Raw genomic sequence first — 17576 nt, 5'->3', positions numbered from 1 at the left:
GTGATGGCTTACAATGAGCAGTTTTTCAAATGTGATCCATGTCTTCCCCATTGTTTGGGCCGGTGGATGATACAGACCTGGACACATAAAAGCCTTTTGGACCTGATCAAATACCCCTTAGAGTGAGATTTTTACCCTTTATTTATATCTTTTTAACTAATATAGTTATTTAATTAAAAATATATTAATCAAGAGTAAACGGTAAAAATTCAGACTCAAGTACTCTAAGACTGGCTCTTAGCATGCCGACCAAGAGGTAACGGGAACCATGAGAGATGTCAATTAGGTTGGGCCGCCTATCGAGCACGATGTCATGGCACCAAAAATTTTGAGCCAAGCACAACACGAGATTTTGATGAGCCGTGTTAAACAGGATATGAGGTGGTGGACCGTGACAGGCTCATAGTTTTAAGCATGTGGGTCTAGTACGATATGGGACGATGACAAGCACTAGCACAACACGAAAACGGCACGGCCCATCGAGCACGATGGGCCGGCACGACTAATATAATTTTTTCTTTTTAAAAAAAAATTAATTTTACGTTATTGTTACTATTTACATATATATATATAAATAATTAAAAAATTTATATATCTGCATAAACAAATTAAAATTAATTCATTTGACCATAAAAAAATCAAATGATTGCATTAATTTTCATCATTTTAACAATGGTAATATCATATCTTGATAAAATATACCCTTGATATATTAATAAATTAATATAGGATTCCTTGATAAATTATAGCCGTTGGTAATGGTTATGTTTATCGCTTTTGACAATTGTAAATTACATTCTCAACTCTATTATGATGGCATCTAAGTTGTTTGTTTTTTGTTTTTTTGCTTAATAATAGCATCAGAAATCATATTTTTATTCTAATTATTTTTAATTTGAAACTATTTAAAAAAATAATTTTAGGTGATTCAATGGTTCAATGGGCTGGTTTAAAGATCTATTGTGCCAAGCACGATAAAGGCACGAGCATGAATACGGCACGAGCATGAACACGTATGGGCTTGGCCCATAAGCCGGGCCGGACCTATGATTTTAAATTTTAGACTGACACGAGCACATCATGAAGTTTTAATGAGTGAGACCAAGCACGACATGAAGTATAAATGAGCTTAACTGATTATGGGCCGAACTGACACGACACAGCACGGCACGATTATGTAGGAACCATATCACCTTGTATCTATCTATACGGTTCCCATTTCATGCAAGATAATCCTAAACAATAACAATAACCTACCGAAACAACTGCAAATTAACAAACGACATCAAGTCCTGTAAAAGGACAGTACAAGGGGAATGAGAAAACGAAATAAACTTGATAAACGACAATAGTATTTGTCCGCATAAAACTAGAAAACGACATCATCATACTCAAACGACGTGAGTTGGAAACCCACATTCCTGAAAAACGACTATCTATAAAAGAAACGGACACCATATCAATTTCTTTAAAAAAGAAAACAGAAAGAAATGATTGAAATAACAACATAGATTGAAGAAACCACGTTATCCCAACGACGAGAGTACTCATCGAGGTAAAACAAGAAAACGACAACAATCAAGAAACGACAGAATGATACCCAAACGACGTGAATCTGGAAAACCGCTTCTAATCTGAGAGAACATCAATAGCCTATATACAGAAAGGAAATCGGGATGATACTGGAAACGACAACAAAGACATGATTGGTCAAATTTCAAGATTCAACAAACTTAAAAAGGCATACCTCAAAGTTTTTTCTTACCTCCAAATAACCACCATTGTTCTTGAATGATATAATTATGCCTTAACAATCAATATCAAGTATATATTGACCCCATTTGATTAAGAAAAATGTCTGAATTGGTAAATAACATTTCATATAGAATAATGCAAATAAGGGATCAGATTTTTTCCGGTGGGAGCGCCCCATCATATCCATCCAAATGCAGTTATTGGTAAAAAAACTGTAACATTTAAATTAACTGGTAATATTTAATATTTGGGATTGTGGTTAACAATGTTCCGTTTATTTCACCGATTCGAGTTTAGAATTCTAATTTTGTTATAGTAAAAAACTCTCAAAAACAGTTACATCTAATTTTTTTATTACAGTAAAAAACTTTCAAATGAAGTCACATTTCAACTAGAATTAAAAACTCAAATTAGTGAACTAAACGGACCCTAAGTGTCTCCTGAGAATTTTTTGTGCAACACCAGCACACTTGCTTTATAAGTATCTAAATCGTATAGTTATGATTATAATTGCATAATAGGTAGGCAATATTATCCGCCTAATTTTAGTTATGGGGCGTTTATTACAACTATATACTAAAATGCCTTAGTCTATGGTTGATGTTAATTTGTCGAAGAGACATCAGTTCAAAGTCACGATTTTCATGTATTACACGAATCACACCTAATAAATGTAAGCTACATTTTCTTGTTTGAACCATAGTTCAACAATATTCCTTTTCCAGTCAAAGTTGAACGCGAGGAAGGTCTGGTTATTGGGCAACAAAAAGTATCAGCGTGGGCCAATGCTTGTCACCAAGATATTACTACATGACATAAATTATGACTTGTAATGAGGTTTTTTTTTTTATAATTATTATTATTTATACGTGAAGCAAAGAATGTGACTAAGGCACTTGGCAGATAGGATAGTGTTAGAATGAGCCAACTTGTCCTCTCCAATATTTACATGACCAAAAACCCGTGAAAGATTCTCATCCCATGTATTAAAAGAGAGATTTTTTTAGTACACTTGACACACTCGTATGTTAAATTTTTTTAATCGTTAAATTTTTTAACTCTTATGTGATTATATACAGATTTGACGGGTAAAATTTTTTACCTACTAATATGTTAGCGTATTAGAGAAAGTCCCGTATTAAAAATTGAAAGAATTTCTTATATTTTTTAGAGAGATAAAGAACTTTCACATGACAGTCAAAATGACATAAAAAAAGTGAAAACCAATAAAAATATCACAGGTTGATATGAGAAAAGGACGGAAAATTATGTAGCGTTTAATTATCAAACAATCTTTTTATTTCTGTCCTATATATTAATTAGAGATCTTTTTCAGTACGTCAACATACTGATAGGTTAAGTTTTATGTCCGTTAAATTTGTATAAAATTACGTAAAAATTAAAAAATATATAAATCTAACAATTAAAAAAACTTGACAGCATAGCAGAAAATCTCCTTATTAATTATTGAGTTCAATACATTGATTTTGCTAGCTATAGTGGTTTTTTTAGTTGAGTGCTCTTAACTTTGAGTTCAGCCAGAGATACAAAAATGCTCCTTTTTTACTTAATTTAAAATAAAATAAAAAACTTTTTGTGCCTCTAGTTATAGCTTAGAAGCCAAGGCTTTCTTGACTCTATTCAATGTTAATGATTAATGCTCTTTTCCGTAGTCATGATTTTTTCTCAAGTCGATCGATACCTGAAAAAGTATTAATAGAAATGCACTTGACGTGCAAAGTAATTTTTTTTTAATACTAGACTACTAGTACAGGATTTTTTTTTTTAAAAAGGAGTTTCTAGATTTATTATTATATAAAGTGATGCTAAACTTTTTGTATATGTAAAAAATAACATTGGTAATGCCAAAGAAGCCATTGTTCCAAAGAAAAGGATTTCTTCTTCATGGGGCAATTCTTAATTCTCCCGGTTGTCTACGTGAGCTTTTACCACTGGAATTTATAGTATGATATTTCATTCAGGCGACAAGCATCTTTTCGAGTGAGAAATATGTGTTAAAGGATCAGTTTCATAACTATTTATTGTGATCAGTAGCGGAGTTAACAAAAATGAGGGCACAATATTTTTATCGAATAAAGATATAATTGTAGATTTTTATTACTGCGTAAAGCTACTATCGTAAATTTTTTGTTAAATGCAGATAGAATTGAAATTTTAGAGAAATGGCTCGTGTAAAAAATTTAAATTTTAATATTTAATGTGTCCACCGCTTAGGCCCAGAAGGGGCTCAAGTTTCCTCTTGACCCAAGAGGCTCCATAACTAAAAAAATAGAGAATTTATCTTTGAGAGTGGATCTTTATCTCTTACTTTTGATAAATATTATTTTATTAGTGTAATTATTTGACTAAAAATGTTATGAATTAAGAATAAAAAATAAAAATCTACTCATACACTTTCAAGAGGGATTTGTCAAGATTACCCTTTAAATTTTCAAACCCCCTTAATTTGTTTTAATAATTTTAAAGTGCTCTTAAATCAAAGTTAAATTTTATAAAGTTTTTTATTTCCTCTCCACTTTTTTATTTTTTTATTTTGTCATATTCTATTATAATTTGAAATTTTATGCAATAATTTAAATATTTTCACTTACACCCTTAATTCTTATCTTTAATTATACATTATTAAGAGGTATTTGTCAAGATTACCTTTTACATTTTTAGACCTCCCCTTCATTTGTTTTAATAATTTTAAAGTGCCCTTAAATCAAAGTTAAATTTTCTAAAGTTTTTTTATTTTTTATTTTGCCCCTAATTCTCTTATAATTTGAAATTTTATGCAATAATCTAAATATTTTCACTTACACTCTTAGTTCTTATCTTTAATTATGCACTATTGTTTAAACCTTTTTGCCTGTATCTATTATAATTTTAAATATAAATAAAAATATATCATACAATAACTACTTGAGTTCATGTATTCGTAGAAACAAACAAAAAGAAATATCCGTAGATTAATAGAAAATATAATAAAAAAATAAATAGTAAAAGAATAATGACGAGGTTTATTACACTATTAAATTAGTTTGAAACTTTCATTTAACTCAAGCCCTTCTAAACAAATTTTTCAACTTCGTCACTGCTCACTTAGCTCCATGCGGTTGTTGACAATTAATTCCAAAATGTAAGTGCTATGATATCATAAACATCTTAATTGAATTTCACGTGATAAAGGAGATTGCCCCAGGCCAAGTGAAGCTTCAAATTCAAGATTTATTTGTTATTGATTTAAATTCTATTTCGGAGATAATTAAGAAATATGTTTTTCATATCTCACCAGTCACCTGACTCGCCTCTTTAGTTTTGTGTTCTTCTCTTATAACTTTGTTTTTCTTGAGTTAGTATTAAAAGAACATAGTGAGGACAAAAATCTTATAGCAATTAACAAAAAACATAAATTTATTCTCCCTTACTAAAGTTTGATCCCTTTCCTTTGAGAAATGTCATCCCTTTCCTTAGTTTTCTCATAATTTGAGTAACATATGCACATTAAAATTGCCCCCACCCCCACCCAAAAAACCAATTACTACAATTCAAGAGTAGTTTCCGTGTGAGACAAAAATACACGTGTACTTTTCAACTAATTATCGTTCATTATAAAGAATCATAACATTAAATTACTGTGATTTATTATAGGAAGTAGTTAGCAACTTCTCTTTACCAAACCCTAGGACCTTTTCCACTAGAAAAACCATATGATCAACGCTTTACTAGAACGCTTAAGCTTGACACTACTTGTGATTGACATGATAGACACTTCTTACTCTAATGTTGTGAATCATATAGGTCTTATGTACAACAAAGTCAGATCAAGAAGGACAGTGTCAACATGACATTTTCGAGGGCATGTAAAAAACATTGTGGATGAATGCAATTTTTAAGCAAGGAAGTCATTTTTCAAAACCCACAAAGCAAATATGAATTAAAAATTTTACAGGGATGGTTTCAATTAAAGGTGAAAGCTCGGGTCAACGATCCGGCCCTAAAGTCTGAAAGGTCTAGGGCCGAACTGAAATTTGCAAAGTATTTTTAAGAAAAAAAATTAAAAGATGTGTTTGGCCTGGACCGACCCGACCCAAATAAAATTTCAAACTTGAAATTTAGGTCCGGTCAGGACGGCCCGTGAGTTAGGGTCAGGCAGAATCGACATGCACAGTTAAGCAAGCGGGGCTTAGATTGGGCCAACAACGTCGAGCCTCAGACCGACCCGTTTAGTACGGCTCAAACTTACAGCTCTAACTTCAATTGATAAATATTATACATTCTATTTACCTTTCATATAAACAAAGTTGACAAGTTTAAGAATAAAAATATCGATACATTGAGAATTTGAATTTATGTAACTATCATTAGTGACATTGGCATAAGTTAGTGTTAATATAAATTATTCTAGTAAAATATTTATACTTTTTTCTTCAATTATTTGTATAAAATATATATTGATTAACAATATTCCTCGAATTTAATATAGATATTATTTCTTCATGTTATTTATTTTCTTGCATAGTTTTACAAATTAAACAAATGCAATTGACACCCATAGTTTGATTAGGAGTAGTCACTACGACTATTTATTCTTTTCGATAAAATTTTAAATGTTATTCTCTATCCTTATAATATGTAATATTAAATTATATTATTAGGGTCACACGTCTTTTTGTTTTCCCTTCTCTCTTTGAGAACGACAAACAAATCTTAGACGTGCAAGCGTTAGTTGGAGCTTCAATGCTACTTTCAGGCGCATCGCTCAACTCCTAGCCTTGAAACTTAGCCTCTGGGGTCGTCTCCTCTTGGGCTTCTTCATGGTGGTGGATATGTGTATGGAGTAGGGCCTTTCTTCTTTTCGATTTGGCCGTTGTTTATGGCAGTTCCATCGGTAGATGCCCTTGTTTTTATGGTACTTTCTTCTACGTGCGACAATATGCTTCTTAGAGGTGGCATTTTCATTTTCTAATGGCGATTGTGGAACATGACATTCATGTCTTGCAATCTAACGACAACTTCTTAGCCTCATCAAGGGTCTCTTGATGTCTTCTCGCTTCCATGGTGGTTCATTCACTGGCTACCTCCTCGCTAGAGTCTTCTGGCGATGGTGCTTGGAATCTTCGTTTGTACATTTTTTAATGTAATAACAATAGTTTTTACCTTATTTTGTTTGTGTGTTTATGTTTTTTTTAGTGTTTGGTTGTCCATTAAACTTGTGTCTTTATGGTTGTTAGGTATAGCCTTTGTGTTATGGACTTGTCGACTTCGTTTGATTGGATTTTTCCATCGATTATTGAGGATTTATTAAAGAGCCACATGCGTGCTCAATTATTGGTGTTCTTTGTTGGGCATCCAGTTTCAGAACTCAATACACGTTTATTTCATTTGAGTGTTTCATCTTAATTTATTTATAGGACTATTTATTTATCGAGATTAAAATTTTCCTACAGTATGTGGTCGTACGATTCAATACTAGTGTTTCTATCTTTTTGATTTAAAAAATACAAACCTTTTTAAAAAAAAATCCATAATATCAAGCGAGAAATTCCAAACTAACACTAGTGTTTCTATCTTTTTGATTTAAAAAATACAAACCTTTTTAAAAAAAATCCATAATATCAAGCGAGAAATTCCAAACTAACACTTTTTTTTTTACCTAGTAGGGGTTACCCAACTAGCATAGACCTAGTTAGGAGTGGCCAAGAAAATGACTAAACCCAACAAAATCAAAACCAATAATGAACAAAAAAACACACACACACACACACACACACATTACACAATTGGCACAACACAACAGGATGTCCAGAGACATTGTTGGGCGGCATTTCTAGAATCATTAAACACACAATAAATTCAAAGGCTCGTCGGAGCCCAAGCTCCCCCGAGGCCAATCTCATCAGAGCCCAAGCTTTCCCGAGCCCAAACTCACCGAAGCCCAAGCTCTCCCGAGCCCAAATTCACCGGAGCCCAAGCTCTCCCGAGCCCAAGCTCATATGAGCTCAACCTCTCCCGAGCCCAAGCTCATCTGAGCTCAACCTCTCCCGAGCCCTAGCTCTTCTGAGCCCAGGCTCACCTAAGGTCAATCTCATCTGAGGTCAACCTTTTCCGAGCCCAAGCTTGCCAAAGGCCAAACTCTCCCAAGCTCAAGCTCGCCATAGCCCAAGTTCTCCTGAGCTAAAAGTTCAAAGGTCGCGTGATGTAATCAAGTGAAGTAACCGATGCTAATTGAAGACATTGAATAATTGAAAATCAATTCTCATTGATTATTTATCAGTTTTAACTCATAAAAAGGTGAAGAGCCTCATTGTAATTAAGAGAGAATAAACTCTCGAATTAATGAGAGAATTGAACTCCCTCAATCTTAATGTACTATAAATTCTCTTAATTTGAGAGGAAAAGACGGACACTAATTTCTGAATACAATTGCCTTGTGATTGTCTTCATTTTGTTTTTGTTATTCCTTCAGAGGTTTTTTGTGTTCTTCAAGTGTTCTTCTAATTTCCTTAGATAATTTGCTTATTCAATCCGAATTATTAGTCTACAGACATTGGATAAGTGTTGGATGAAATTTTGCTCCAACATTTTTGGCATTAGAATGAGGGCCCTACCGGCATTAAAATTTTTCTATCTCATTGCTAAGTCATTTTCAGGTATGGCGAGTGACCAAGTCTCAAGTGCTTAACATACCCATACTAAGGGCACCCAAACAAGGGGACTCGGCACTAATCCTGAAAAGGCACCACGTGCTCCTCGTCCACCAACACGCACTGATAGGATTAAAGCACGAGTGGACATGTTGGCAGGGATGGTGAATCAGCTTATCACTACCTTTAACACGGTTCGTCCAGCAAACAACCAACAAAGTGGGCCTGTAAATTCTCAGAGTACTAGGAGTGGGCGTAGCCATCGTCAGAGCCACCAGAATAAAGGTGGGGGTCAATCCAATAGGAATCAACCAAGGGACTTGCCCGAGCCGCAGGACCACGTCAGCCACCTAGGCATCAAAATGCTTTGTCACGGATTAGGAGTCATTACGATGCAACTGAAAGAACTAGGACATCGGTGTTTGACAGGATAAAAGCTAACCGTAATAGTGAAGAAGTTATTAGCACCTGGACACCTGGGTCTGATGATTTCACCACTATTGATTTGCGGGATCGACTCAACGCACGAAGGAATGTATAAGCAATTGTACCCATGCCCTCAAACAACCAGGCAACTCAAAACAGGAGTAGGATGAGAGCCGAAATACCACGATCTTATCGAAGCCAAGTAAATAGGGTGAACCAGAACTGAAACTGACATGATAATAGATGAGGCATGAGTCAATCCAACCGGAGCACCCATGAGGAACAACTCGAGCAACAGCTCAAAATGATACGAAGGCGAATGGATGACATAGAAGCCGGCAGGAATTTGCCGGAAGGTGTAAGAGACTTGTTAGATGAAACAAAGCCGCCATTCATTGAGGACATCATGGTAGATGAATTCCCTACTGATTCCCATCAAGTAGTTTGATAGGAAAGAGAATCCAATAGGACATATACATGGATATAGCACATGGATGCGAATTCGGGGAGCCACACAAGCTTAGATGTGCCAAGCATTTTCTTTGACGCTTACTGGGCCGGCGCTTCAATGGTTTCAACAATTAGAGCCAATGTTAATTATTTCGTTTAACCAGCTGAAACAACAATTTGTAAGACTATTTGTGATAGTGAAAACTCATAAGAAAGATAAGCTTTATGTGTTCTCCCTTAAGCAAGGAGCTGATGAATCATTAAAAGCCTACATTAAACGTTTCAGCCAGGAAATAAATTATGTGGAAGGATACACTGATAGTGATGCTGTGGCCGCAATTCCGGAAGGGCTTCAGGAATGTGATATGATGAAGTCAATTTGTAAAAAATAACCAAAAACCTTCACCGATCTCGTGATTTGAGCTCAAAAGTTCATTAGCGCTGAAGAATACATGCGCAATCAGAGAGGACAATCTCAAACGGATCAATCAAAAAATGATGGAAAGCGGAAGGTAGAAGAATGATCTAAAGGATTAGAAGCAAAAAAGCAAAAGTCAGAGGCATAACAAGACGTGAACAAGTCCAAGACTGCCTTAACGCAAAAGTTCTAAGCGTACGCTCCACCAGATATGATAAGGGCTTACACACCCTTGAATACGACAATGGCACAAATTTTAATGCAGATTCAACATCAGAATTTGCTGACTCCTCCAGCCCTTATGAAGGGAGATCCTAACAAGAGGGATACAAGTAAATATTGTTACTTTCATAAGAACTATAGCCATGACACCTTAAGTTGCTTTCAATTAAAAGGACATATTAAGGCACTTATTCAACAAGGCCAGTTGCAGGAGTTTGTGGATCGAGTGATAGAAGAGAGAAGAATTGCACTCCCGACAATAATGGGTATAATTCTGCGCTGAATGAGGTTAGGACCATTTTCGGGGGATCGGAAACTGGTGATTCCATGTGGGCTCAGAACCTGTATGCTCGAGAAGCTAAAGGTCTCGATTGTGGCCAATTTGTAAATATGACGGAACATGTCGTAAAATTTACAAAGATGGAGAACATCGCTATAACCTTCACAGATGAGGAGGCAAGGAAGTTGCTTCATCCACATAACGATGCCATAGTTGTGTCTTTGCAAGTGGCAAATAGCTTAGTCCACCGGATTTTGATCGACAATGAGAGTTCAGCGGATATACTATTCAAGGATGCTTTAACCAAGATTAACCTAGGTGGAGCAAAGTTAACACTCGTGAACACCCCACTCCAAAGCTTTACTGGAGCATGCATTCACGCTGAAGGAATGATAACACTCCCAGTTACTATGGGAGAATGGGAGACAAAGGTGACAAGAGTGGTAAATTTTTTGGTTGTAGAACAACCATCTGCTTACAATGCCATTATAGGGCGACCAACTTTGAATGCAATGAGAGAGATAACTTCGACATATCAACTAATGATGAAGTTTCAAACAAAGAATAGCATTGGAGTGGTGGTCGGGAGCTAAAAAGATGCACGAATCTGCTACGTGAAAGTAACCAATGGAAAGGTTGAATCGAAAGGATAGGAAGTTTAGAAAAGTGCTGACACATATTTAAAATGTTAAGCACCTCAAGAAGTATTATCAATATATTTAAAATGACACATAATTTCTTCTTTTAATATTTTCTTTCTCATTTTGTTCAATATGACAAAGAAAATGGGGGGATAAAAGTGTATCAATTCAAAAAAAAAAGAGAAAAAGAAAAAAGAGCTTTGGCTCAGAAAAACCTGACCCCAAGTAGGCACAGGAAAATAAAAGAAAAATGGAACAATCCGACCCTAGGTGGGCACGGGAAAATTCAAAGAGTTTTAGCTTAGAAAAACCCGACCGCAAGTAGGCTCAGGAAAATAAAAGAAAAAGGGAATAATCCGACCCTAGGTGGGCACGGAAAAATCCAAAGAGCTTTAGCTCAGAAAAACCTGACTCTAAGTGGGCTTAGGAAAATAAAAAAAAAGAGCTTCGGCTCGAAAAAACCCGATCCCAAGTGGGCATGGGAAAATAAAAAAAGTGTTTCGGCTCGGAAAAACCCGACTCCAAGTGGGCATGGGAAAATAAAAAAAAAATCTTTGGCTCGGAAAAACCCGACCCCAAGTGGGCACGGCAAAATAAGAAAGGAAAAAAAAGAAAAAAAGGCTTCAGCTTAGAAAAACTCGACCCCAAGTGGGCACGAGAAAATCCTAAACCGAGGGAGAAACTTGGCTAAAAAGAAAACCTGACCCCAGATGGGCACGAGATAACTCTAAACCAAAAAAGAAAATATTTTAGCTAGTATACATTGATAAAATGTAGCAATTGCAAAGAAAAAAAAATTATTATGTTGCAAGAAAGATAACAAAAAAACAAGTCTTAATAAAAAAAATGCGAGCCAACCATGTCTAAGTACACATGAGCAAGCATGAAGAATAGAGTGCAGAGTTAAAAAAAAAAAAGCTTCTAGGTGTTGCTTGGTGGATCGATACTTGATGATTTTTCCAAATTCTTCATAGGTTCAATCATCTCATCATCAGGATTGAAGTCATTTGGTGTAGATGCCGAAGGAGTCTAACAACATGAGAACTACTAAGAGGATTAAATGAGAGATTAAGGTCAAGGTCTTTGTTATAGAAAATGATTACCTTCTTGACTTCTTCGTAGCCTTTTCAAAACTCGTCTTCAGCAAGTTCGACTTTATCAGCCTCGTACTTGGCATGACAGAATTCCAAATCTTTCTTCACTTGCTCGAGTTCCTCAAAGAGATATCAAGAGCAATTTTAATCTCCACAAGAGTCTTCTTATCATTTTTAGAAGAAGTCAAAAGAGCATTATATTTAACCTTCATTCTAGCGCTAAAAGTATTAGAACAAAATTTTATCAAACACTATCTAACGTCTCTAGACTAATGATTTAAATTGAATAATTAAATTATTTAAAAAAATTAAAAAAAATACGCATTTCTGAATATAATTATTTTATAATTATTTTTATTTTTTATTTTGTTATTCCTTCAGTGATATTTTATATTTTTTGAGTGTTCTTTTAAAAACGTTGGATAAATATCGGAGGAAATTTTACTCGAGACATCACCATTATTAAACGTCCCACTCCATTTTATTTTCTTTTGCATGCCTGAAACAAACAAAAGTACCACGCCTTGTGTGGGGACTTTACTATAATATTACCTTTCACCCACACTTCTCTCTCTCTCTCTCTCTCTCTCTCTTATCTGACATCTCCAAAGCTTCCACCGGCGGAGTCATCCAAAGAGCAAAAGACTGGGGAAAAGCCAATAAAAGCCCATCTATCCAAAACCCACAAAAACCTTAAAATCATCTCTAATGCCCATTTGAGCTTTTTCTCCATGTCCTTTATGTCTCTCTCTCTCTGAAAAAAAAAAAAAAAAAAGACGAAAGAAAACAAGGGATGGTATTTAGGATTCATCACCCTCTGCAAAGCACACTCTCTCTCTCTCTCTCTAACATTTAATGCTTTCTCAGACTCGTCATAATCATCATCATCTCCTCATGTCTTTTTTACTGCCGTTGATCACACACTCTCACCTTTCTTTGTCTCGTTTCCTCCGCCATTTTTAATTACACTTTTTTTCCTCTCTCTCTCCGCTCAGATGCCAATGCCCTGAGACTAAACGACAACAAAAACACAAACAACTGAGGTCATTTTATTCTCGCGTTTCATGGCAACAACAACAACCACTAAAACAACAAAAGCTCACTTTAATAATAATAATAATAAAGCCCAAACCCAACACGCCAAGCCCAAACGCCGTAAGTGCAGAGGAACCACGATCTCCACCGCCGCCGCCGAATTCTCCTGCCACGTCAGCCACCCGACAGTCGTCTCCACCGACAACACGTGGTGCTTCCCCGCCGCCAAGCCCGCCGTCCCGCCTCCTCCGCCTCCGCCGCCGTCACCACCCACGCTGCCACGTCAGCGAGTCCAGACGGTCACGACGGCGTCGTATCAGTCCCCGTCTCCGTGCTCGTCGCCGTCGACTTTCAGGATCCGGTTCTCCCCCGGCAGCCTCTCTCCGGTCATGGACTTCACCACCGCCGTCAACGGCGCCGGCAGCGGAAATGGACACGGAAGCTCCGGAGGGCACCACAGCCACAACCAGAACGATTTCGACCTCCAGCAAGTCCACCCCCGTCCTCCCCGCCGGGCTGCTGACCCCAATGTCGCCGCCGCCGCCGACGGACAAGACCCGATCGAGTCCGACGCTGTTCGAGATGATGGCGAGCGAGCCCGATGTCCATCCGCGGACTCAGATCGAATCGACCAACGTCGCTCTCACCTCGCAGAGAAACCCTAGCGGCGTCTTATTGACGGTCCAGGACAAGCAGGCCATGGCGATGCAGCGGATTTCGGAGATTCTCAGCTCCCGGAGCCCGGGGAACCAGTTCAACGACTCGTCGTCGAGCGACATCAAGCTTACGCTCAGCTCCAGGGACGGAATCAGCGTCTCGATGAACGTTCACCGCCAGATTCTGGTCGCACACAGCCGGTTCTTCGCCGTGAAGCTCTCCGATCGGTGGGCGAAGCAGCAGCGGTGGGCGGCGGGCAATACGGGGTCGTCGGCGTCGCCGCACATTGTGGAGATCGCGGATTGCGAGGATGTGGAGGTTTACATTGAGACTCTGAGATTGATGTATTGCAAGGATCTGAAGAAGAAGCTAATGAAGGAGGATGTTCCCAAAGTTCTTGGCATTTTGAAGGTAACAAAACCACATAATCTTGTCAATTTGTTGTTGGGATTTTTGTGGCCCTTTTAAATTTTTTTATTTTTTATTTTTTGGTTCTTTCTCTGTGTCGTAGGAGACTCTAGACTATGGTTTATAGGTATGGAAATAGTACATATGAATTTTGGAAAATTAACTATTTGGGTCTTTGAGGAACTTGGTCTAATTCAACAACTATTGAAATGACAATCTAAATATTGTCAAGTTTTTACCTGTCATATTTAAAAGTCGACAACAATGAATAGAAGTGTTCCATTGGAAATGGGGAGAGATGTTTGAATTTTGAGTGTCTGGTGTGTGCTTTAGGTTTCGGCTGCAATTGGGTTTGATGCCGGGGTCATGTCTTGTTTGGAGTACTTAGAAGCTGCACCATGGGCCGAGGATGAAGAAGAGAAGGTGGCATCGCTTTTGTCAGAGCTCCGGCTTGAAGGCGTTGGAGTGGGGGAAGTTCTGAAAAGGGTTTCAATTGAAGTAGCTAATAATGGGGCTGAAGAGGGAAATGAAAATGAGGAGGTGCTTCTCAAGCTTTTACATGTAGTTCTTGAGGGCAAAGATGAGAAGGCGAGGAGGGAGATGAAGGGATTGGTGTTGAAGATGCTTCGCGAGAATGCATCGCATAATGATCTCAGGAAAGAGTCTTTGTACTCGGCTTGTGAAGGGTGCTTGAAGTTGCTCCGACAACATTTTCTGCGAGCAGCAGAATCAGACCTCAAAGATGTGGGTCAGATTGCAAGGCAAGCGGATAATTTGCATTGGATTCTTGATATCTTGATTGATAGGCAGATAGCTGAGGATTTCTTGAAAACGTGGGCGTCCCAAACTGAACTCGCTGAGGCACATTTAAAAGTGCCTGCAATTCATAGGTATGAGGTTAGCAGGGTTACAGCACGCCTGTTTGTTGGCATTGGGAAAGGGCAGCTATTGGCATCTAAAGATGTGAGAGGCTTGCTTTTGCGTACATGGTTGGTGCCATTTTATGATGACTTTGGGTGGATGAGAAGGGCGTCGAGAGGGCTTGATCGACATTTGATTGAGGATGGTCTTAGCAACACAATTCTTACTCTTCCGTTAGCTTGGCAACAAGATATTTTGCTTGCTTGGTTTAATCGGTTCTTGAACTCCGGTGAAGATTGCCCGAACATACAAAGAGGGTTTGAAGTTTGGTGGAGAAGGGCCTTTTGGAGACGTAGTGGGGAGCAGGAAAGGACACGATCTTTACGAATTACAACTGCTACAATTGAGAACTCGTAGAAGTTTATAGTTCCACGATTGCAGGAAAGAAGGCACTTTCATGGGTCTGTCTCCCTTTACCTCCTTCTGCTGATTATTGCTTCCATTTTTTCTATACTTGATTACTTTGTTGGTCTTCTTTCTTCCTAAACCAAGGTGGTTTTTCCTTACAGAGGAATTTGACTTCATATTTACCTGTAGTATTTTCTTTTTGACTGGATGTAGCTTGGTTTAGTTTGGAAGAAGATTCATGATATGTAGTGGTGAAACTTTTTTTTTTTTTTTTTTTTGGTTAATGATACTCTGGATTCTGGAACAGCTACTTGGCAAGTTGGTTCTCAAAATCTTGAACCTTTTCCTCTCGTACTAGGTGTTCTGTGTGATTTGTTTCGTTACGAGGGTCCCAGATATTTATCAATATGGAGTTAAATTTCGTCTGATGTACATCTTAAGCCAAGTTATATTCCACATCTTGAAGTAAACAGGCTTCTGTAAGAGTTTGTAACCTTGTAGACGTTAGCATTACCCTTTGGTAAACCACTTTAATGATTGTTGGTGGGATTTAGGTCTGGATCTTTTGATAGACCACATCTAACCTTGTAGATGTTTTTTCTTGCTCATCCAGTCACCACTAGAATAGCTCTTAAAGTTCAAACTTGCAAAATATTGAAATGGTCATGGTTGGATTTTTATTGCGTAATTGTAAGGCTTTGATTCCCTTGGGCAAAACACTACTCTGTATTTTCTTCTGGCTTGAACTTTTTACATATTTATGTATTTAGTCAGAGTTGGCTGGAAAATTGGCTCATTTATTTTTAGGACAGTAGCATCTAAAACTTGATTTCCGTGCAGTTTCGAAGAAAAAGCAAAGGGTACAGTGTTGGGTGAATAATTTAGAAAGGAGTTCCAAGGTATTGGAAATTAGAGTTTTTTTTTACTGCTTTCTGCTTTGGTAAGTTGAGATGGTAAATTTTGCCAATTCTAACCCAGCAAGCCAACATGTTGCAGGTGAAGATGCAAAGAATAGCGGTAGTTTTCACTTGTATTTAATCAAAACCCCAACACAACTTCAACACATTTCGGCTTACGTGTGTTATTTGATTGTAGAGAAATTATGTCAAAGATGGTAAGAACGTTTTCTTATGATTGTTCTAATGTAATTCTTTTTTCTTTTCTTTTTGCGGGATTTGTACAAGAGGAAAAGGAATAATATCTCTGGCGATTTCTTGTTGAAATAAACTTTTTTTTTCCCTTCCGAATCTTTTAGCCCAGCTTTCACCGTTTCACGTGTTTCAAACGTACATGGTATTCTCCGCTTCGTTGTTTGGCTTATCCTAGTCAGAAAGTAATAATAGCAAACTAATGGACAAAAAAAGGTAAAAAAGTTATATGCTCAAATGCTTTTTTAAAAGTATTTGAAGATATATAGTTGCTTAAAAAAACATAAAAAATAAAAAACTAAGCGGAGATTTTTTTCATGTACCAAATTTGGTCTATAAACAGAAAACATATTTAATCAACGAGGAATACAGTCCATAGAAATATCGTCGTTAAATGCATACAGTTAAACAAACAAGTGGAAACCAACAATTACCTATAAAAACAACTGTAACTCAAAACAAAAGACATCAACAGGAAAACGACAATGTTATGAAAACCAGGGTAGCCTTGATGACAAGAATACTAGAAACAGACAGCAAAGTACAAACAATACTAACTTGAGAAACAGATGGTGTGAATCTGGAAAAACACATTTAACCTGAGAAAACGATGATAAATAAAGCTAGAAAAAAGACACGAAAACAACATCAAAGTACAAAGCCCGAATGAACGACATCAACTGAGGAAGGGCACGAGATAGAAGGCAATAATACCTTAAAAACGATAAGAATACTATAAACAGGAATCAAAGTACAAACGATAATAAGACCATCTATAATGCTAATGTTAATGCTAATGGTATATTTAACATCAAAAAATATAATATAGTATGTTATTTTTATTTCTACTCTAATGCATAATGCTATTTGAAATGTTATATTTGTCTTTTTCGTAATCATTAAGCTTTAAAGTTATAAAAGTAAACTTTTATTTTTAAAATAATTAAAAAATATAAAAGTTGCAATGATTATATGAAAAAGTAAACATTTCGATCAATAGCAATTAAATGTTAAATTTCTCATATGTTATACTTGGTGAAAATTTACCACAAAGTATAACATATGAGAAATTTAACCCAATAAATAACATTGCATTGAAGTAGTTTTTACATTAAATGTTAAA

The 17576-nt window shown here is 36.7% G+C and overlaps 1 protein-coding gene across 1 annotated transcript; it reads left to right on the top strand.

The window, feature by feature from the left end:
• The first annotated feature begins 12485 nt into the window (after positions 1-12485).
• LOC21406986 (BTB/POZ domain-containing protein At1g63850) lies at positions 12486-16528 on the top strand. Its single transcript, XM_010090765.2, is given in 5 exon segments — positions 12486-13447; positions 13449-14039; positions 14370-15358; positions 16146-16204; positions 16302-16528. Coding segments are annotated over 3 exon segments (1983 nt in total). The 5' UTR covers positions 12486-13000; the 3' UTR covers positions 15315-15358; positions 16146-16204; positions 16302-16528.
• The last annotated feature ends 1048 nt before the right edge of the window (positions 16529-17576 follow it).

This window comes from Morus notabilis, unplaced genomic scaffold (genome assembly GCF_000414095.1).
Source record: "Morus notabilis unplaced genomic scaffold, ASM41409v2 Scaffold297, whole genome shotgun sequence".
Lineage (NCBI taxonomy): Eukaryota > Viridiplantae > Streptophyta > Magnoliopsida > Rosales > Moraceae > Morus > Morus notabilis.
The sequence above is the reverse complement of the archived record's forward strand: the minus strand, read 5'-3'. Positions and strand labels throughout refer to the sequence as shown.